The sequence below is a fragment of the Aptenodytes forsteri genome, unplaced genomic scaffold (genome assembly GCF_000699145.1).
Source record: "Aptenodytes forsteri isolate BGI_AS27 unplaced genomic scaffold, ASM69914v1 Scaffold227, whole genome shotgun sequence".
Lineage (NCBI taxonomy): Eukaryota > Metazoa > Chordata > Aves > Sphenisciformes > Spheniscidae > Aptenodytes > Aptenodytes forsteri.
The window spans coordinates 4259043-4282321 of NW_008795365.1; the positions used below are offsets into that span (position 1 = coordinate 4259043).

General features: G+C 36.8%; 1 protein-coding gene across 3 annotated transcripts in view; it reads left to right on the forward strand.

Annotated features, from left to right (window-relative positions):
• ANAPC10 (anaphase promoting complex subunit 10) overlaps window positions 1-18265 on the forward strand; it is a 34163-nt gene extending 15898 nt beyond the window's left edge. The window contains exons 4-5 of one of the 3 annotated variants that reach the window (XR_657631.1): window positions 7013-7144; window positions 17876-17958. Coding sequence is in view for 2 of the 3 variants with exons in the window: in XM_009280261.1 (XP_009278536.1) it covers window positions 17876-18106 (231 nt within the window). In the remaining variant the exon portion in view is untranslated. Of the gene's footprint in view, window positions 1-7012; window positions 7145-13750; window positions 13807-17875 lie in introns of all 3 variants that reach the window. The other 2 variants (XM_009280262.2, XM_009280261.1) reach the window with 2 other exon arrangements.
• The last annotated feature ends 5014 nt before the right edge of the window (window positions 18266-23279 follow it).

A 23279-nucleotide genomic window follows, 5' to 3' on the forward strand; every position in this document is an offset into this window, starting at 1 on the left:
GTATTTTTTTTTCTTTTTTTTTTTTAATCGTTGACAAGGGGAATGCTGGCACTCTGAATTTCCATACAGTGTTAATTGCTGTAACAACGTCATGCATCTATTTAGTTTTCCTTGCTTGTAAAGATTTGAAGGGAAGCTTCTGGTAACAATTTTAATTGCGTGTGTCCCCACGGGGAAATTGCTGTGTGGATTGTCAGTTAGGTTTTTTCCTTGGATGTTTGAAGAGGCTCCTGATCACATAAGGCTTCACGGTTTGAGCTAAGGAAAGCTGAAAATCTTTGCTTTCTTTGTTTGTCTGCTGTATCATTTATTGGCTTTTGGGGAAGTGTGAGGGGAAATGATAAGTATTCTGGAAGGAATCCAGACACCTGACTTTACCAGTTATTTAGCAGAGCAAGAAGGTAGGTACCATTGAAGTAACTGTCTGGAACAAGGGACCCTTCTTTAATCTCTAGGGAGCAGTGTGCTAGGAAGAAGGTCTTGGAGAAGTGCTTTCTGATATAAGCAGACCTGTATTTGAAAGGGAAATGATGTTTTTCTGTAGTAAAGGGCCCTGCATACTGCATGGAAATTGTTAAATAGAGGGCTGTTTACCTATCTCCTCGTCTTTTTCTTCCCCTCTACCACATTCTACAACCATGCCCTTTCCCATCCTTGAAGTTCCCCAGACTGAGAAATCCAAAGTTATCTGCTCTGGTTTTGGATTTGGTATGTAAAAGAACATTGTGGGAGTCCAATACTGAACGCCAGCATCTTCCTTGAAAGATTTAAAACCGGGTTCTTTTGTGTCAAAGATGATAGTAAGATGTTGCTCACGCACTCCTGCTTTTCTCTTTCTGGAGAGGTTGCTAGCCAGTTGGAAATATCTTGCAGTGGCATTTGAGCTATTTTTTTCCACAAACTGCGGCTCAGGATTGAGAGGATAAAGTCAGTGAATTATAAATAATCAGCTTTGATTTACCTGATTGTCTTCAGACTTAATTGTGGAAAGTAATCCTTAGAGGGAGTACTAGATAATTTCAAACAGTGAGAAGTGCTAAATACATGCAGAAAGGTCAAATCAAAGATTGATTCTGATCCTTCTGGGTGCTACTACTAACACCATTAAAATCCTTCAAAGAGGAAAGCCATCAGCTGACACTTAATTTGGGTTAAGCATAAGAAAAGAAGATATAAAGGGAATGGGAACTTTCTAGGATACCTAAGAACTAAGAAAGTCTTGTGTTGTCATCTCAGCTGGTGCTGGTCAACTGGCACACCACACCTTATTTTCTGTTTCACTTAAAACAATTTGTAGGCAACAGCAGCTGGGAACATCCTGTGACTGTCTTAACCACTCTTCTTTAACAGTTTAGCAATGGGGTGGGGGGAGGAAGTGGCCCCAGCGTAGAAGAAATTAGGAGCCAGTTGGTCCACCACTTACTATTTTCTGGCCTATGTGTGGCTTCCATGTTGTGTGTGTCTTTATTTGCATGAGTACAAATTCAATCGGATTTCACTATTTGTAGTAGGTATTGCCTTGTGGCAAAGTTATCAGGTGCTGCTACTAAGTAAGATTTCAAAAAAACCCAAAACAAAACCCCAGAACAAATCCATAAAATGCACTTGATGTGCCATGCTTTGTCAGGCCAGCACCAAAACAAACAACCAAAAATTTCCATAAATTCACAAGAAGTGTTAACATGCATAAACAGTAGTAAGAATATATTATTCTGTATCTCTCAAAATGAAAAGACAGACTTTTTCTTCAGGTAAAAGTAGATGAACAAATGTATCTCATGTAGGTATGTGAGGGGGTTTTATCATTACAATCATCCTTTTTATTTTTTTTTTTTTTTTTTTAATTCCTGAAGCTTAACATTTTAGTGGAAAACTGAGATTATTCATAGTGTCATTAAGAAAGTAGTTACGGAAAGTAATGCTGTTCACATAACAAGTTAAAGCAATCCTTGAGATTCTGAAGAAAATGCTACCTGGCAAGTGATAGATATCTAGAACAAATCTAGAGTTCTTGAGCAAGAGATTCAATTGCTTCAGAGCTATAATTGTGACAGTCCTTTCTAGAGTTAGGTCTTGCTCCCTTGATTGCTGAAATGTTATTTTGGTCAGGGATCACGGGTCTGCTAGGAGCTTTGATGAGAACACTGCTAGACAGTGTCTACATCACATTCTTTGCTAAGTTTTCTGGGGGGTTGAGGGAGGGAAATCAAATGTTATTTTATCCTGTTCCTTATCTCAAGTAGTGCATGGAAATGTTTCTATAGATCTGAAGTATAATTTATTTCTTTCTGAGGACTGTTCTCTGTCTTATTCTGTCATAAGATAACCAAGATCGTGCATTTGAATCAGAAAAAATCTTTCCCAGGATTTTCCCATTTTCAGCAGGAACACACAAGAGAGGGTGGAATGAGAATAATAATGTAGCATATGTGTCTGGCTTGAGGGCCTGTGCTCTCTAGCCTTCTTCATCCAATTCCTAAACTAGGTTTATCTCACGCTCCTATTTTATTTCAGAATGAATTCTGGAGTGTTTTATGTCTCATGTTAGAGGAATGTTAACAAATACAGTTTTTACTGAGGCTTTTTATGAATGCTGTTCTCAGTCACAGTCTTTGAGTGAACCATGAGAGTCTAGCTCCTAATGCTTATTATGATCCTTTTTTTAAATTTTTTCCCCCTCTGTATCTGTCAGAGGTCAAATTCAACTGTGTGTATGAAGGATTTTTTGGATAGTTTCTACTAGCAAACGCAGAAAATCCTAATTTGTTTCTCTTATGTTGAGATTCATTTGTTACTTCTTAGCAAGATGATGTTACTGAGGTTAAATCAAATCATATGTTGTTTTTTTCGTTGTTGCGAAACGAGTTGCAGTTCCATATCAGGAGAAATGATTTAGTAAAATTTTCAAGTAGGCTTCCTTCTGTTTGAACAGGTCTCTGTTGTGATTATGAGGGTCACCATGTTTGACGGAGAGGTTTTCATAAATTGGCTTTGGGTAAATCCAGCACTGCTGGGGTAAGAACTTCTATTGTGGAATTATTAGAGTTTCTTCTTTTTATTTATACTGTCTGTCATAAGGAGATAAAGATTTACTCACGTAGCAGAATTCTATTAAGCAGAGGAGCATATGTACCCACAGGACTTTAAGGTATACAGTAAGTCACATAGATTTGTAATCCAATTCTATCAGCTTGTTACTGACTTCACATCTCTAAGCAGTAGGATGATATCCAACAGTAGGTCTAGATTTAGAACTTAGTAGGCCTATTGGTAAGCAAGTTTTCAATTATGTCATTCTTGTGGTTTTTTTTTTCTGCTGCCCCCTCATTCTTCAGGAGCATACACGATGTAATTTTATTTTGGTTCTCATACAGTTTATGCTGAAGAGCTGATATTCTTACATCTGTTGAATGTAGCATTAAGACTATTCCAGACTGCTGTTTATAGTAGACATGCTGTTGCAGTAAGGTAGTCATTAGCCCAACACTGTATAGCTCCATCCGAATATCTTCTTGAACTGTACATTCTTTGAGTGAATGGTGACTTGAGGAATCTTTGACTCCTAGAAAGAAGTCAAGAAATAGAATTCACCTAGATTGAGAGAAGCAGAGTCTGGAGTCTGACCTCCACATTAAACAATGAAACATAGCCTTGCATTTTTCTGGACACACTTACATACGGATTTGTAAGAAAGCGCAAGCAAAAGGTAAACACTCTACTGCATTTGTTCCAATATGTTAAAGGAAAAGAAATTGTGTGTAGATGTAAAATTAAATGCTTCCATTGGGCAACAGTCCTGATCCCAGCTTTGCAAATTTATGAAAGTGTATTCTGGCTCATATAAAACTACCCAGCTGAACCTCTGACAGATATACTCCTATTTCTTCTCTTTTAAAGTTCATTCAGATGAAAATATATCTCCAGTGAGACATGTTTATGAATTTGGGATCTTTCTCAGATGAGATATTGCATTGCATTTTAAATTTACACAAATAGTTTTCACAACAGTCTCTTGCATTTGTTTCCAATGAGTAAATATTCCTTGAGTTGAGCATACATCTGCTCCGGATCCTGTGAAATGTTACTCTGCATTTGCTTATTGAAATCTGGCATGCTATAACGCGCTTGAGTAATGTTACAGTTTATCAGGTTTTGCCCCACTCTACTGAGTATCTGCATCCACACAGTCCTTATCCAGATGCAAAAATGTTTAACTTGTTTGTGTACTATATTTCTGCAGGATTTGGGGATTATTTACATAGGTTTAGGGTCTTTAAATTCCTTGATTTTAGGAGAGGCAACCCTCTCATTCTCTACTCAAACATTACAGAAACAAGTAATTCCTGTGGAACCAGGAGAAATGCTTTCACTTAACCCCAGTGTTTTTTGTGTCTTACAAAGCAACAACTTGTCCTCTTGCTTGTAGAGAATAAGTAGGATTTTGTAATTTGGTAGCATTCTGGTATAATTTATTGCAGCCTTTTTCTAACAATTAAAAGTCACTCAGGAACTACGTTTTTGTGTAATGGATAAAATGTTAGAGCCATGCAGTTTTGTGGGCCCGTCTTCTGGTAGAAGATCAGAAATCTAGTTCTCTTCAATGTATAATAAGAGCACTTTTCAGTGAGGGGTGTGTTTTTCTTTTGTTTTAGATGTACTTTCTTCCCCTCACCTATAAAGGGTGCTTGAGAGCTCGCAGCTGTCTGCTATTACTACTATTGACTTTTTTTTAAAATGTCATGATATTCCCATTTTCTTATATTTATTAATTTCCCATATTAATTTTCCGAAGCATTCCAGCATTCTCTGGAATGCAAAGTGCAAGGCATGAAGTGTAATCACTAGGCTATCTCCGCTAAGTTATTCAAGATGATTTGATACAGGATTAACTCAGTGTGGCTAGTTTTCAGACACTTAAATCTTTAATATTCATTGCATAATCTGATTTTTTTCAAATACTTTCTTTGTATAATTTAACTGTAGCTATGTCTAGACATGTTTCCTGGATATGGCTAAACAATTTTGAAGGTAAATTATGAGCTGATTTTTTTTTTTGCACTTTCACACAAACATAATACCATTCCATTATATACATTAGAACAAATGGGAACTGCAGACATCAGAAGTACAGTTTTCATCCATTTTGTAAACCTCTGCACCTTTGTAAGATTAGTTATTTCCCAGTAGTGTTTTCAGTCATTTAACTTCCATTTGCAATAAATTTGTGCAGTGCATCCATACAGTCCATTTATATTGTTTCTGCTTGTAGCCAGCAGTTCTGGTTTGGAAAAATTGGTAGGACCTCTTCCTTTATGCTCTTCTATCTCCTGGTTTCTGATGTCTTAATTCTATTTGCCTTAAGATCATCTTGTATAAGGCCATCGCTTAACAAGTAACTATTGTAGGATTTTCTTTTAAAGCACTTGTTTCTTTGCTTACAGGAAATTCTGCTTATTTTCTCCTTTCTTGTAGGATTCTGTGGTGTTCTGTTACCTTTCATAAAAGGCAGCTGCCAATATTAACACCTTGTCCCATTCTTTGGTCAGCAGTTCCATTTGTAATGTAAATTCACCTGAACTTCAGAGGGTGTTTTTTAATATATTTTCAGACGACTTTGCTGTAGCATGTTCCACTGCTCTTGTTCAATCTGTTTTCTGTTCTCTTTATATAGCTGTCTGCTCTTTCACTTTCTGCTATCCTACTTCCTGGTTTCCCCTACCTCTCTTCAGTAGACGGTTGAAATGCTACTATCTTCCCTGAGAGCAGCCTGACTTACCTGGAAACTGTAGGAGATTGTCCTTATTTTGGATGGATGCTGCTTTGAAGAGGGACTAAGGTTTTTAGATCTTAGTATGGGAATTGGAAAATCTTAGGGCTTTTCAGTGCTTTGGGGGGGAGGAACTTAAATTCATGACTAAGATAAGAATTTAAATAGAAGGGCTAGTAATGTGTCATCTTAAGTAATTTTTAAGAACTCTGTGCTCTATTTCCTTTGTTATGAAAACCTTAGTCCACATGCTTAACCACATGTTTTTTTTGACAGTTCTGTCACTATTTTGTATTTTGTGTTGTGACTAGAAAGTTTGAATGCATATAGTGCCATTTGTTGGAATGAACTTGGGAAATTGTAGGGGTTTTTGTTTTGTTGTGTTTGACACTTTTTTTTGTAAAGCAGTCTCCCTGGTTTTTTCTTGTCTTCTGATCAGGTAAAAGTTACTGGAAGGGTTTTCAAAGGAACAGTGCTATGAATCATGTTTGCCATGTTTATGCCATCGTTTGCTCCATTTTTACAACAGTTGATCCTTTAAACATATAATTGTTAGAGAATCTTCTGGTTCTATTCTGTATCATCACACAGCATACTAAAAATGACTTGTATCAGTGGGTCATCATCTGCCAGACTCCTACTTAGTAGGATACTTACCTGTTACCTTGTGTATATGGGGCCTCCTCCTTAATTACTTGTCCGACAAATGAAAAAACATTGCAGTGAGATAAGCTTTTATGATTTGAAGTGCTTCCCAAAAGATACAAAATGTTTGATCTCACTAAATGAGATTTGCACTTCTTTCTAAGTGTGCAATGTTGGCTGTATATTTTCTAGTAATTTTTTTGTGTTTTTTTTTTTTAAATGTACTGTTTCCTTTCTCCCATCCACATCTGTCATACCCTGAGCTACTGATAATTTTAGTTGGCTAGTACCCTGGTTTGTAAAAAAAAAAAAAAAAAAAAAAATATCCCTCATCCCTTTTTCAGAATGCTGGAATTTTGGAAAGTTTAAACACTTGCAGCAAACCATAGCTTTTATACCATTCATTTTTAGGACCAGACTGTCCAGATGCAGTCTGTTCCAGTATGTCTGCAACTTAGACTTTAAACAACTTAGGTACCAGAAGTAGGCAAACTGAAGCAGAAAGTTTGTTTTGGGCTGCATTACCTATTTTTGACACTGTCAGCCAGGCCACCACTCTAGAGCATAAGCTGAAGAATTTTTTTTTTGTTGCTTTTTCAGCTTCAGCATACTATCTGCCAAGCTCAAGGGAAGTAACTGAGATTCACATTGGAGCCAAGTCCCTGTAGGTCTGAAGGATTTCCCTTGATACCAGGAGTCTTCTCAAAGTTTAACGGCAGTGCACCTGCAAAGGTATGGCATTGCTGTCTATTGTGACAGCTGGTTAATGAGACATAGGTCCCAGCAGGAGAATGCTAATGAACTTAGGATATGTTTGCCTTCCCCTCCTCCGCTCTTGACTGATCCTTAAATGGATTATGAAAACCATTTTTCATTAAATCAGCGATCCAAAATTTCACAGCTGTTATGACTGATTTCAGTTGGAGACAGTATTTCTTCTGGAGCAACAGGTTCCTGTTAAAATGGAATCTGTTTTAGCTGAAACCAAACTAAACTTAGATGACTTCCTGCTGTGGGTTGAAGGTTTGCTTTGGAGTTTTAGGCCTTATTTCCATACACACACATATGAAACTCCATGCTAGACTGTGGTGTCACTCTGTGCTTGCTGATTTGATCACTCTGCTTTCCAAAGGGACAGGGAGAAGGTTTTTGTGTTTTTCTTAAGTTCCAGTGGATAGGATGGCTGCCACTTAAAACATACACAGACAGGCAGTCCTTCTCTAATGAGAGTTAATTTATGGATGTGTCTAGCATAAACTCTATTATGTAAAAGTTCAAGTGACCTGGCTCAACAAAAAAATAGGATTTTAAAGATGTGGGACTCGAGAGCAAACTGTCCAAGCCTATTTAGCATTTTTGGCCTTCTCTGAAATATTATATACATCTTGAGACATATTTTTGTAATGAATTTTGAGCTGCCTATGCATTGTCCTTCACAGAACATATTAAAAAGCGTATATGGCACAACAAATGTGAAAACAGTGTTCCTTTCTTTCCAGAGAGACTTTCATAGCAAACAATCTGTGACAAATTCCTGATGGTTTCTGCAGATACATTTTTCTAGAATGAAGAGTTGTTTTCAGCCAAATTCTAGAGGATGAAGTATTCAAAGATTGTTGTCTATTTTTTCTTTTTTTTCTTTCCCTTTACTTGCTCTTTTTCTGCCACCCAGAGTTAAGTAGACAATATTTTCTGAAATTACAATTGAGTAAGACAGTTTTGGCTGACAAATCCACAGTAGCTGAGCATTTGGCAGACTATTTATTTGTCTCTCAGGCTGCATGTACCTGATTGTACAAGTGTTACTGGCAAGTACTGCGAGCAGATGCAGTAGTGTGAGTGTGATGGGCAGGGTGGTGTTGCTTAAGTACCACGGACAGGGGCCCCTCCACAGGTGTCCAGACCATCCGTGTATCAACCTGTGGGACTTCCACCAAAGTGACTTCATCTGTCAGGAATTTTTTATGTGGGCAGTTCAGCACAGCGTTGACCTTTTTGCAGGCATCAGTACTTATGATTCTTTATCACTTGATACTTTTGAAACAGCTGTTTTTCCTGTGAGTCTGTCATAAAATTCTTGGTGTTCCACAGCATGTGCAATTGTACCCCATTTTGTCCCGTTTGACAATAGTCTCATCTGCATACTTACTCAACAGAGACTCCCCTCGTGTCTAAGACTCCATTGCTGTCCTCTTACATGCTCCTTGTCTGATTTCAGAAGATTTCAAAGACAAACTATCAGGGCAATAATAATGCAAAACCTGACTTTCCCTGTTTAACATTTCATGGATTAAATTTCAATGCTGTATTATTCCTAAGTTTATTCCTGTTGTTTGTGGTATTGAAATTCTGTCTGAATCAATGAAGTACATGTGGGAAGAGATTGCATTGTTTTATCAGTAGAATCAAATTGAATGGTTCCTTGCTTCTTTACCGTATGGGGAATTTCTAACCAGGACGCCTCATTCTAAAGAATATCAAAATGGACCAGTCAATGAAACCATTTCATGAGTTGGCTGGTGAATCACTTCTGCTAAATGAAATTTAGGTTACATCTTAGCTCAGTTGACATCATCTGCTTACTTCAGAAACATGCCTGTTTCTGTGATCTACAAGGTGGCAATATGATATAACCCACTGACATTGTCCAACATGTTGTGCTGTTTATGTAATCCAAACATGAAATTTGGAAAGGCAGTATAAGAATCTCTGTTTGAGCCTCGTAGATGCTAATCCTTGGCCCATCATGCAAGGAGGACAGGGCTCACTGGTTACCCACACTGGGAACCTATCAGTGCATTTTTGTGGAGTAGCTATTTACGTACAGTAGCTGTGATTCTTGGAGGTGTTGTAGTTTAGCTGCTATGATTGAACCTGCAGTGTTTTAAGAAACCATAGGAATTTAGGTGTTAAATCATAAGGAAATGAGAATGGATCAAGATTGTTTTTTATGTAGGGGACCACTAGGCAGCATAGGACTTAAACGCAACACTGTTTTGAGGAATTCCAGTTCTTCAAACATATTTTTGTGTCCCTGAGGTGATGCCTAGAGGGGATGCCCACTGGCAATTCTATATCACAGTTTCTGTTGGATAGGCATGACAAACTCATACTGATGCTCAGCTTGGTTATGATGGCAATGAGCTGGGGGAAAGCGGGGGGGGCATGGTTTGAATAAAGTTCAGATCAGACTTCAGACAGGTTTGTCAATAGTTTTTTTGCATTGTATCAGTGATCTGTCTGCAGATCTCCATCCATCCAGTTGCATGACTCGTGTAAAAACTATTTGCAAGTTTTCAGTGATACCTGTGTAGAAGCATTATATTTTTAGTTCCAAGCATTACACTAGCCTCGAATTTAATGGTTTTATGCTATTTACCAAGTATTGTTTTTTTTAAATAAAACCCAACAAAACCAGTCTTCTGTGGTTTGAATCTGTTTTACACCTCAGTCCGTTGCTCTTTCACAACTTGTCAAGTGTATTTAAAATTTGGCCGATCATATTTTAAAGGATGAGATCCTCATAGTGGGATAACATTGTCTTAGCTGATTCCTTCCCCATCAGAGGCTATAACTCCAGTTTTTAGATGTCTGCCTTTTACCTGGAGTTCATCAGTGAAAGATCTTCAAGATGATGGTGAGCTTCTTTTGCTTGACATAATAAAGCAGAAGTGTCGCTTTACAGAGCATTTTCTAAAGAATATTTAATTTTTGCAAGACTTCTTACCAATTCATTCAACAGTTCAGAAATGAGTGAAATGAAGACAAGCTATGGGTGATTCCGGACATATATACACTGTCACTTACAAACAGCTTAATTGCATAAACTGAATTGACGCACTTGATGCATTTGATTATTTATATCGGTACAAATGATTCCGAGAGAAACTCGGCAAGATGTGTTGAAAACTGATCGGTACAAAATGCAGTCAAATTTAGGGCATTCATGAAAATGCCAATTATTTGGCCTAATATATTTTGTCATTTTTCATAGTGTTTCCCTGTTACGTTGAGCTGATTGAGCACTTCTGTAGTATATTTTCAGGGTCTCTGTGGTCTAGTTGACTTCTATTCTACTTCTAGGCTCAGATACATATTCTGTGACAAATATTTATTTTGGTAATCTGTTTCAGTAAACTTTACTTACTCTTTCTAGCTTGGCTTGTGTGTTTAGTTGTCTTCATTTTAATCGGATACAACTTTCTAACACATGGGCATTGGTTAATTTTTACTGTTTTAATCTGGAGCAGAATAGTCTGGAGAAGGAGTTTCTGTAAAACTTTTTGCAAGGATCTTTTTGACGTTTCTCTTTTTCAACATTCCCAGTCTTTTTCAAGCATGTTTTGCTTGACATAATAAAGCAGAAGTGTCGCTTTACAGAGCATTTTCTAAAGAATATTTAATTTTTGCAAGACTTCTTACCAATTCATTCAACAGTTCAGAAATGAGTGAAATGAAGACAAGCTATGGGTGATTCCGGACATATATACACTGTCACTTACAAACAGCTTAATTGCATAAACTGAATTGACGCACTTGATGCATTTGATTATTTATATCGGTACAAATGATTCCGAGAGAAACTCGGCAAGATGTGTTGAAAACTGATCGGTACAAAATGCAGTCAAATTTAGGGCATTCATGAAAATGCCAATTATTTGGCCTAATATATTTTGTCATTTTTCATAGTGTTTCCCTGTTACGTTGAGCTGATTGAGCACTTCTCTAGTATATTTTCAGGGTCTCTGTGGTCTAGTTGACTTCTATTCTACTTCTAGGCTCAGATACATATTCTGTGACAAATATTTATTTTGGTAATCTGTTTCAGTAAACTTTACTTACTCTTTCTAGCTTGGCTTGTGTGTTTAGTTGTCTTCATTTTAATCGGATACAACTTTCTAACACATGGGCATTGGTTAATTTTTACTGTTTTAATCTGGAGCAGAATAGTCTGGAGAAGGAGTTTCTGTAAAACTTTTTGCAAGGATCTTTTTGACGTTTCTCTTTTTCAACATTCCCAGTCTTCCCAAAAGTCATTTCTTTCAGCTCATTTGAACCAAAAACCTTATATATGATAGGAATTTTTAGTATTTGCAGGTTTCACTGCCTAATGTAGCTTATTCTGCAGCTAGTCTCCTGTCTGCCCAAACCCATAGTTGAATCTTCCTGAGGGATGGACTGTGCTCCTCTAGACTCTTCAGGAACTGCTATTTGGAAGAATGGAAAACTTCTGTTACCTAATGGACTGAAGTTAGATTTCTTGACCGTTTAAGTAGGTGACTGATTAAGACCACAGAGCCGCCTCCTTAGGTGGTCGTTGCTTCTTTAGAGCAAAGAAGTGTGCTTTTCACAGTGGGTCCTTTGAGCATGTTTCTGTGTTTCTTGTTAAGCTGCTAATGTGGTGTCCCTCCTTTGACTCACTTGGAACTTGCGAAGTTTCTTTTGGACATGCTTCATTTTTCTGCTGGAACTGGTGCATCACTGCTATTAACTGGTTCTCTTCCTTCCTAAGTGAAGTGATGGCTGAAGCCCAAGCTCTGCTACTTCATGTGTTGACAGTTCCAATACTTGGAATTATGCAGAGGTCTACTGATTCTGAATCCTGGTAGCTATATGGTAGGACATGGCAGTTATGGAAAGAGAATTTTGGAAATTTAGCCAGCCTTCTTTCTCCTTGCCAGTTGTTGTGAAAACATATTTGAATAGCTGTAAAAAAACAATGGCTAAACAGGGAAAAGCCTTTCCCATATTTGATCACTCAACTTGGAGAAAGTCTGTGTATTGATAAATACTTCATTTCTGCATTTATTTCCTCTGGAACTTAGTTTTATAATCATCTTCTGCTTGGAAGAATACTTTATTGAGAACACCTGCTTTGAAAAGCTTAGGTTTTTATGTAACTGTATGGTAAGAACTAGTTAAGCACATAGAAAGGCAAAATTATGTTTGTGAAGAAGAGTCTAGCCACTACTTTTAATTTCAAAGGTGACTAAGTCACTAAAATAAAAAGAAGCAGCGTTAACATTTTTATGAGAAAAGTAGAAGGAGTAAAATCAAATGCTGTTTGGTTTCACAGCCTGTTTTAGAGGCAGCCACTAGAAATATGTGTTGTCATTTGGTCTAGTAGTACAGATGATTAAATGGAAATGTGATGAGGTACCAACATCTCAGAATCATGTATTATGCTGAAGCTGTGATGGCAGCAGTAATTCTCAGGTTTCTGTCAGTACATGTGTGCAGAAGAGGATTTTTTCTCCAGGGGAAGAAAATGGGCTGCTTTTTCTTCCTATGTATGCACAGAAAAACTTACTCCCCTGAAATCTGGGAGCCCTGTCTAGCATACATTCTGGGATGTGTTTGTAATGACCCTGAATATGAAACTACTTACAGTGGGTTTTTTCCTTTCTGTATCTTCACAAAAGATATCTTTGTAGGACAACAAAAAATCACGTATTGTTTCAAGGATGTTAGTCTACTGTAAATACAGCAAACAATTTGGGCTGGGCTTATAAGCCTAGTAGAAGTAGCAGCTTGAGTTATATGCCACTTCGAAGACACCACAGAATTTAAGCAGAACATCACTTGAGTATGGAAAAGAGCTCAATATTCAATTTAAGTAGAATTAAGTAAAATAGAAAAGCCTTCATTGGATAAATAATTTCCTATCCTATAAGGAGGCCAGCAATACCAGCATTGAACAAGCTTCCTTTTAAAAGCTCTGGTCTTGTGTTCAGTCATCTTTCTGAAGTGTAGCTTCAAGTTGCTTTGGCCTTGATTACTTTATTTTTATTTTGTTGTGTGGTTTGCATCTTCTATGGTAGAACACCCATTAGTTGCAATAGTAGCCTTGCCAAGTGCGTATGGAATTCTGTAGAACCTCTGGACTATACAATACAGTGAAGAAACAGGGCTATTAAATTGGCTGGGGAGGAGATTTCCATTGAGAACATTATTTCTGCTTTGGCTTTCAAAATAACATGGATTACTGGAGTGGGAGTATATGTCCATAGGTAAATCTGTAGCATGCAGAGGACAGGAAAAATAAGAAAGCAATGGAGAGAAAGCAGGAGAAGAGATAGATAAGAGTATATAACAGCAGCAAAGGACAGGTGAGTGATTTTTCCATTTCAATTTTTATCCCTTTGTTCCTTTATTTTGACTTTCATGCTGCTCTTGTTTACCGATAGTCACAAAATTTATAGCAAATTTAAAAAAAAAAACCCAAAACCCTAGGCTTTTAGTATATTGTATGCAAGATTAGTCTAGAGCCATAGGAACTGTCCTGAGTTACTAATATTGAACTTGCATTGATTCTTCCCTTTGTTTCCCTCTTTTTAGCCTTTTCTGGTAAAACACATAACAGAAAGAAACTTCCAATTTTTAATTTCACTCAGGTAATTAATAATATAGCTGATTTTTAAAACTTTTCTGGAAGCCAGTTAATTGTGACTCATTCTTAATGACCTACATAGGAGGAAAAAATACAGGAGGAAACTTAATCTGGTATTTTCTTATAGTGGACTTATGCTGTAGAGTTAGGGTGAAACGCATAGATATATGTATGTATATACAGTGGCTAGTGCTTTTAAAGAACAGGGTTGACAGCAAAGTCAACTGAAATGGATTTAAAGTATAGTATTTACTATAGGTAGAGCTGCTAGTGCCACCTGTACTTAGGGTTGCGTGACCCTTTCCATTTTAAGGTTTAACTCTTAGTTACTTTATAACTTTTGCCAAAGTTCAGTTCAGACAGATTTTTCCATGCCAGATGTCTGCTTTGGGTTGAATTTTTTTGAAAGTTTCAGTCAAAGCAGTTTTGCTCCAAGAATAAGGCTAGTGAAAAGTATGCTATTTTGCTTGTGTGAGAATATTCTGGTGTCCTTCTTTGATGCTCCAGTGCCCCCAAGCTCTGAAGCAAGGATTTGAAATTTGGCAATAGTTCAGCCTTTGTGTTGAGGATGTGCCTTTTGCCTCCCTGTAAAAATCCACCCAGATTTCCAGACCGGTTTACAAGGCTTTGAAAGATTGCCATTTGCATGGGCTTAATAGGAGTTTCTTAAAACTTCACAGTAAGTTTCCTTTAGATTCTGTTCACGCTGGGAATGCTCCAGGCAGAGTAGAGCTGCATATTTCATCCCACTTCTGCTAGGAATTGTAATGGCTGGATCTGGGTGCTGACATTGAACTAAGAGCGGGCAGTATTTTGTCTTGTACCACCACCGCCTATTCCCATGTCCTATTCCTTCTCCCTGGTGAAGGACCTGGGCCCTCCGGAAAAAGAAACTGTCTCACTCATCTGAAAGAGCATGACAGCTGTGGAGGAGAAGAATTTAGGAGCGTGTGTGTGTGTGTCTGGTTTGTACCATTCCTTTGGTCAAAGAAAATGTGTGTATCATAATGGCAAAATATTACTTCCTTTTCTAGTGGATGTTCAGATAATAATTGTTAGGTTTTGTTGTATTTAAACTTCAGTAGTTGAGTGGGTCTCAAGGTTTTAATCGTTTTACTGAACTACGTAGGCATCAATTTAAAAAAAAAGTTAGACTCAAAAGATGTCACAGTACAGTAATGTTATTTAGAGGGCAAAACTCAAGTGCTCACTTTTTTCAAACATTTAAGTCTAACTCAGACCTCTTGCACTTAATACATTGTAGTACAGCCTCCAACTTCATCACAAGTGTTGCGTGCTTTGTCCAAGAGGCACCTATTTGATTGGAATGGGGAAAGGGGTCTATTCTGAGGATGAGTCCAGGATTTGTACAGTAAAGGATGTATATTCCTCTGTTACGGAAGTTAGAACATGTGGAGTAACTGAAGCAGAGATGTCAGGAATAAAAAAAGGCTGAGACAATTGAATGCTGCTTGATGAATTGTGTGCAATCTGTGCTTAGTCATGGTGTTTTTACATGATGCACTCAAATAATTGTTCCTAGGTGGCTGCTCATACTGTGTGTTCTAGTGGCTGGTTTGAGAACTCTTACCAATTCGTAGAAATGCAGACACTTACAACCGCAAGTGAACTCAGTGGGAGCTAAACCTCATGTAAAATACTGTATGTTACTAAGGACAGTAAAAATCAGGTTCAAAGTATGTGAGATTTGACATCTGGGACTAGGGAATATTTTAATCTAATTAACCTAATGCCTCAGTTGCCTGTTTTACAGATGTAGAAATTACTTATCCCATCTCTGTAGAAAGGCTCATGAAGAAATTGGTTGCCTTTGTAGCAGGACTGAAAAATAACATGCTATAAATAAAGCATATGACCATTGATCAGGGATGAAACAAAGCATTGATAAATATGTATCTTATTACATAAATAAACTTTTGATTACAAGTGTATTATTACATTAGTAAAATTACCTTTGCAACTCTTAACTTTCCAGTGCTTACCTTTATGACCCTAATAATTCTCTTAAAATAAAAGATGTGATTTTCTCTGTGAATTTAATAAGCATCCAACTTCTTTTTGTACAAATAGTCCAATTTTGCCAGTCCTTTGGTAGCTCTCTTGGTTCTGGAGGTAGAGTCATTACTTTACTCTTTGCAATTTCTTCCCCAATAAAGCATGCAAACCTGAACTATATTGGATCTGTCTGAAACCAGTGATGTCAACCTATAGAAAATGGTACTTTTTTTTTTTACTGTTTTAACTAACCAATTTCATAGTGATCCAAGCATAAAAATCAAAATATCATAGCCCTGGAACTTAAATTTTCCACTTCGAATCAGCAGTCAAAATTTGTGAACTGTGAGAATAATATTAAAATGCAAGTTTAATTAGCAATAATCTTTTAATTCTCTTCTAAATCATAGCCACTTTACCTTAGTACTAGTTGAATAAAATATTACTGGGATCCTCCTCCTTTCTGTTTACTGTGGAGATGGAAAACATACTTGCTCAGACTGTTGACTACTGCCTCACCATGATAGATTTCCCCTTTGTAAAACTGCTTCAACAATACATCATTTTTATCACTTTGTAAAGCCAACCGTTACCTGAAGTTTCCTACGCAAAAAAAGATTTTTTAGGTTTTTTGAAAGGGACAGGGTTACAACAAATAAATGAATGTGTTTGTGGAAGTGTCTAGCTCCAAGAGTGAAAAGATTTGCCACTAAGGTTTAGTGAATTTAATGCTTTGGAAATTATTTGTTGGAGACCTTGCAGCAGTGGACAGTTTTGGGTTGTGGGTTTTGGTTTTTTTTCTTTCTTTTTTAAGGTGGAGGTGTGAGGTTTTTTTGTCTCTTTAAACTTAAAGTAGTCATCAAACTTTTTTTTTTACTTGTTTCTTGGGTCATTCCCTCAGGGTGTTTGCTGCCACTGAAACAGTAGATCTCAGATGGGTGTTTTGAAAGCATCAGCAATGGCAAGGCATTTGACAGGATGTTTGTCATGAGGTATTTTCAGGAGCAAGATGGGAATTTTGAGCTGCTCAAAGCATAGATCTTCCTTAGAGGAACTCTGCTGCTAAGAACAGCAGTCTTATTTGCTTAGCTGTGTGAAATCCACTTGCTTGTGGACAACTGTTTTGGGTTTTGTTTTGGTTTTTTTTTTTTATCCCAAAGACTTCCAGTTACTTGTGTGCTCTTCCATATGTGTTTTGAGCTGTGCTTTGAAGTTGGGTAACTAGCTTTAAACAAAAGCTGTTACCACACTTCTGCATAGCATCTAGCTTGATTTCAGCATGCTGATGTGTCAGTGATGTGGTTTAGAGTTAACGAAATGCAATTCTTTGCTTGCTTTGACATTGGTTTCTGTAGGATTAAAATTAAAAAAGAAAAAATAATCATATTACACTTTGTTGTATAAAAGCCAAGTCAAAATGGACCTTAGAATGTGATTAAATGGCTGTGCAGCAATTATTAATTGGCCAGGCATCTGTCTTGACACATAGGTGAGATGAAGTCTCTGAGTTATCCTGTATTTTTTCCTCTGTCACCTTCCTCTTCCTCCTCCCCAGCCCCCCTAATAATCTAAGGAATTTCTGAAAACCCAGACCTTGTGTGGATTTAGTTTCCTACGTAGGTCATTCTAGCATATTTTAGTTCAGAGTGCCTAGATAAAACAATTTAACTTTAAGATGCATATTTTTCTGTCATCTTTGAGCAGTGTACTTCAGTAACAAGATCCAAATAGTACTGCTTTGACTTTCTTGAATTTATACTCAAGTCTGTATTTTTTATATTGACTTTTTATTTTAAGGTTAAGGCACAAAATGAAGGGTAGATTCTGAAAGGCAAAAGCAAACACAACTGTAGTCAACCAAATTAGTTTGTATCTAATTACACCAGGTGTAAATTAGCTGTGAGTATTCAACTGTACTATTTCAAATTCATTTGAAAAAGTAACTAAAATCTGATTTGCAAAACTCTGCTCTATTAAACAGGTTTAATATGTGATACTTTATATAAAGTATGTTAGCTGTTTCTGAATGTTTTGCTTTTTTGTCTTGTTTTTGGCAGCAACTTGAACTAGTGGAACCGAGCGGCTGGATTCATGTTCCTTTAACAGATACTCATAAGAAGCCTATTCGCACGTTTATGATTCAGATTGCTGTTCTAGCTAATCACCAAAATGGAAGAGACACTCACATGAGACAAATCAAAGTGTACACCCCGGTGGAAGAGAGCTCTATTGGTAAATTTCCTAGATGTACAACAATTGATTTCATGATGTATCGCTCCATAAGATAAAATTTCTTAATAAGAAATAATAAAGGCATTTTTTTAATGGCAGTATCATTGGTTAAGTATTCAAATACTTAAAGAGCAGGGTTTACTTTGGTGTAATTATATCTTTATGTTTATACTTTGTACAATTTTGAAATAAAGATAATCTTGTGTTACAGTATATCGCAGTCCATAATTTTGCATTACTTTTGCTTGGAGTCTTTGAGTGATCTTGTACTATCTGAGAGGAAAAAAACCTGGGCACTTTAAAAGAATGTATTTGTGACCCAGAATCAATAATTGCTTGGATATAATACAGTTCTTTTTTCGAGTGGTTTCTTCCCCTAATGATCATGCATGGAAATATTTATTCTATAGTGTTACTGTTCATTCCTTTACCTAAAAGGAGGTACCTTTAAAGAGCGTTCTTCTTGAACAGGCAGGTTTAAAGACATTACCAGTAGTATTTTTCCATCATTGCTTATGTTAATGTTTTGTACCCTTTTCTGCATAGGTTTTTTTTCTGCTTAATGACTGTCTGCACGGATTTAAGCCGCCTTCATAACTGTGAAGTAGATCATAGAATATCTCAAGTTGGAAGGGACCTGTAAAGATCATCAAGTCCAACTCCCTGCTCCTTCCAGGGCTACCTAAAACTAAACCATATGACTAAGAGCATTGTCCAGATGCTTCTTGAACTCTGACAGGCTTGGTGCTGTGACCACTTCCCTGGGGTGCCTGTTCCAGTGACCGATAATGAAGATGACAATGACGTGAAGAAAACCGAACCTTTCCAAATTACTCAGTATAGTATATATGTTAATATAGATATACTGAGTATAGATCATCTAAACGTGATAGCTGCTCAGAACAGGAGGAGAGTTAGGAATGCTCCAACATTGTACAACAGCAGTAGGAATGAATTTGAAGGTCCAATGCACCTTCTAAAGTACTGAGAACTCAAGTGTGTAACACAAGGTAATCTCAGACTCATAGCATGGAGTTTTTTACATGTGTTTTAAAATAAAGAACATTGCAAGGAAAATGTATGCTTCATCTACTTGCTATGAGTAGGAATATTTAACACCTCTACTAATGTCTCATAATCTAATTACTAGTTATTTCACCTTTTAAAAAAATTAAGTAGATTTTAGAAAGAGAGGCTGTTGAAGTACAAGGGTTTCTTTTAAAATGTTCAGTACTGATCAAACCCGTTCTTCCTCCTAGCACCATAAAAGTTGATGGTAAATCCAGACTAATCTCAGCCAAGGAAAACTTCTGATGCTCTTCTTAATTGTGAGCAAGGAAAGGCTAATAACAGTGGAGGCTCATCAAACAATGATACAGCATTGTCCAGAGGAGAAAGAAGGTGAAATAGAGGAAAATGGGAAGGTTGTCAAAGAAGGATAAAGATTCAGCTGTTGAAATCTTTTATATACTTAATGAAGTAAGCTGTTGTTTACTGAACAGTTTTGTCCTCTCGCTGAATTCCACAGTCTTTAGGAGGGTAATTAAAATGGGCATTTCCTGACAATGAACCTTGTAGAGAAGTCCATGACTAGCCCGAGTTCTCTATTTAAATGTAGATTCAATCATTTCAGGAGGACCTTAATGGTACTTTACCTTTCTGTGTAAAGGATGCATCAACAGCAGAATTCCTGTTCAGCAGAAGCTGGTTGAACTTGTGCTTTTCACCAAGTCTGTCAGTTCAGTAGATTTTATTATATAGTGTCAAGGAGTTGTACATTCCTATTCACTTACTTGAAGCAGTGTTTATACTTTTGATGTACCACTTCATATTTTTCTGTCAAAAAAAAAAAAAGGCCAACAAAACCACAAAAAACCCTGGATTTATCCAGTTATTTTGTTGATAAGTTATTGATAGATTTTTAAGAAAGGAGATTATTAGGCATGTAATTTTCCTGTTTTTCTCCAAGAAAGTAAGATTGCAGTTATCCATCCTAGCTTTGTATTGTCAAGCCACTGTTCCCCACTTAATGATTCTACCACAGATAATTCTGTGCTAGTTCTGAACTCTGGTCAGTAACACTTAAAATATTTTTATTCAAAGAAATTTTGAAGTATTCTTTTCTCTTACATGTCACTCTACATTATTTATTACATACTTCAATAATATATGCATTTATTTTCTCATCAGTTCACAGAACACTGGTCCTTGAAATGCACATGAATACATCTGCATGAACTATCCCCAAGAATGCATAAAGGTTCAAGGGTTGCATAAGCAATTAAATGGTTCCAAGTTAAGGGTACATATTTCAAAGCAGCACCCATTATCTTTAGGCTAATGATGTCAAAGTAATATTGCTCTATGACAAACATTATCCAGTAGACTAGGAACAGGCCTATTGGCGCGGTCTTGTTCTTGCTTATTTCTACCCTGCCTCAGTAGGCATCATTTTTGGATCTTTAGAGAGCTATTCCTGCTTTTATTGATTTTTCAGGGCTCCTATGTCCATGCAGGATAGGTGCCAGTATTTGTCTCCAAAATTTGGAATTGTTTTTCCTGACAGCGTAGTTGAATAAGCTGAAACCTAGCTTGACTGCTTATCCTGCTACTCTGAAATCATAGATGGTGTTCAAGTGGTTTTAAGAACCTATGATACCTATGTTAAACTGGATGATGTTAGGCTTTACAGAGAGAAACTGTACTTACAAATTAAATCTAATGCAGTCTTTTAGTAGATGTTAAGGTGCACAAGGCTCTTTAAAGTCTGACTACAGCCTTAACCTTTATTCTTCTATCAACAGCAGATCCAGTCTGAACCTGTACATTCCAATGTTTTCTTTCTACTTTATTGCCAGAAATTACCATTCCATGGTTGAGCCTCTTCAGATGCTTCCATGGCTGTTCACTAAACTGCATCTGTGAAACGGTTAGATCCTTGGTCCTTCCTTGGCCCTTTAAGTATATTCTTAGTATTGGGTGGAAGCAAGTAATCTGTGGTAAGACCATGGGAGTGAACAGTGAGTCATAATGATGAGGGTGGGAGTAGATTAAAAGGGACAGTACAACTAGTAACTCCTTCAACTGCTGCTGACAAAATAATATATGACCATGCCTGAAAGGCAGCATAAAAATGCAGACTCATTACTACAGTTTGTCTTGCTCTTCGATATTCAGTGTTACTTGAAAACAAGTGCAGTGGCCATTCTAAATCCATCTTAAGTCTTTTCTATGTTGTTTCATAACAATTGTAGATGCATCGCATTGGTATTTAATATATGTGCAAGTACGTTTGGTTTTTAACATTTTTGGTGCTTAGTTACATAAGGCTGCTGATTTTTAAGTGATGAGATGTTAGGAGGATTATGCTGAAAATAAAGCAAGTTACTGCCTTTGTGTATTAATATAGTACTTGGTATTTGAATTGGGGTAAACAAACCGGACTGCCAAACCATTGCAGGAAGTTACTGCACATACATTGTGTTTAGCTGCTACTTTTTTTTCTTGTTCATTTTTTTCAGACACACAATTGTCTGGGATCTTATCACTTGAAAGAGCAATTTTATGTGGCTAAGCACAAAATTGCTGAGCATACAGATTTTTCCAAAGACTGAGTTTGAGAACAGAAAGTTCTTGCAATGTTAATTTTGTTAAAGCTGATATATTGCCTTAGCCGCATGCTTCTTTGGAAGGTGACAACAAGTGCTGTGAGTTACAGTTAACTGCTAATGTGTGCTAGAGATCCAAAATTGCAAACCTAAAGAAAAGCCAGAATGAGTTACCTTGGGAGTGAAAAATAAACATTCTTAGACTCATGTATAAATAGTGCTGATGGAATACTAGAACCATTTTGATGTCAGTCATGAATTTGCAGGTTTTTAGTGAAAACAGGAATAACATTTTAGCTTGATATACTTGTCTCTCATATTCACTTCCTGCTCAGTCTGAAAAAGACACTTCCTTTCCATCCTTTAACAATGTCTTACATTCATAACTATTTTGTTTTATTTTTCCTCACATATACACTTTGGCTGCTGTTTGGAAGGAGACAAGTCCTGGAAGTTTGTAGTCTTTAGCATGTCCAAGTTGTCAGCTTCTCAGTAGAAGGAATACAGAGCTGTATCTCTAAAAACCATAAAGTCAACGATTGGCCTATTTGCCCTACAAGGTGGTTTTACAAATGTTAACTTCAGGGGATGCTAAAAAGAGGCAGGTTGTCAACTTGTTGCCAGCTTAAAGCCTATTTTTTTTTAATGATGAGCAAACAAGACTGCTTCTTCAAAGCGATGAGGAAAAAATAATCAGATATTCACAAACGTGGCTTGCTAATGATTATAACTGTGCTAAAACCTTAGGGTAGTTATGTGAGTATTTTGGCTTTTCTCCAAATATGAAAGAGTAAGGTGTACTGGTTACAAGGACGAGTGATCTTAAATAATTTTGATCCATGGAAAAAAGAGAGTGTTTATAAAACTTTAAAAATTTTACAAGGTGTATGCTCAGAAAATACTTTTTTTATATTTGTACAAATAGAAACATACAATCCTAGCATTGTTTTTAGCAAGCTGACTACTAACTGAAGGTATTGAAAGTTTAGAATTGAGTTCAAATCAGTGACATGTCCGATCTGAAGGCTTTAGAGAGGGGAAGAGGGTGTATATTTGTATTCAATAATGGCCAATAATTTAGGCTAATAAAGGTTAAACGCTTCCTAAGTAACTGTTTTTACTAAAACAATGCTCTGAGCAGTATACTATAGTTATGTCCCTATGTGAAAGATGTTTCAGAGGCTTTGGCTGTTTTCCTCTACCCCGAATCACAAGACTTTCGTAGCAGACCCATAAGTAATTTCCCGATTTGTTTTTACAAACCTTGATTACTGTATTGTGTTTTCAGTACCTTTTGTTTTGTCATCTAAGATGTCGTTGCGAAGTAGTCTTTCTCTTTTTCTTTGTATGAGAAACATCTGATAAATATTGAGCAGTATAAGATTAAGGTAATATTGAAATAAATGAGAGACAAAATGGAAGATGTATTTGTTCTAAGAAATCATGACTTGGCAGTGATCTGAATCATCACTTCAAATAGCAGTAATTCAGGGTTTTTAAAACTTTTTTTGGAAGATACCACACTAGGCCTTTCTGCCTCGCAGAACAGAAATTTGATTCCTAGCGTAAGTGAAAAAGCCTTTCTTTAAATTAAACCTTGGCTTAATTCTCTTTGTAGACG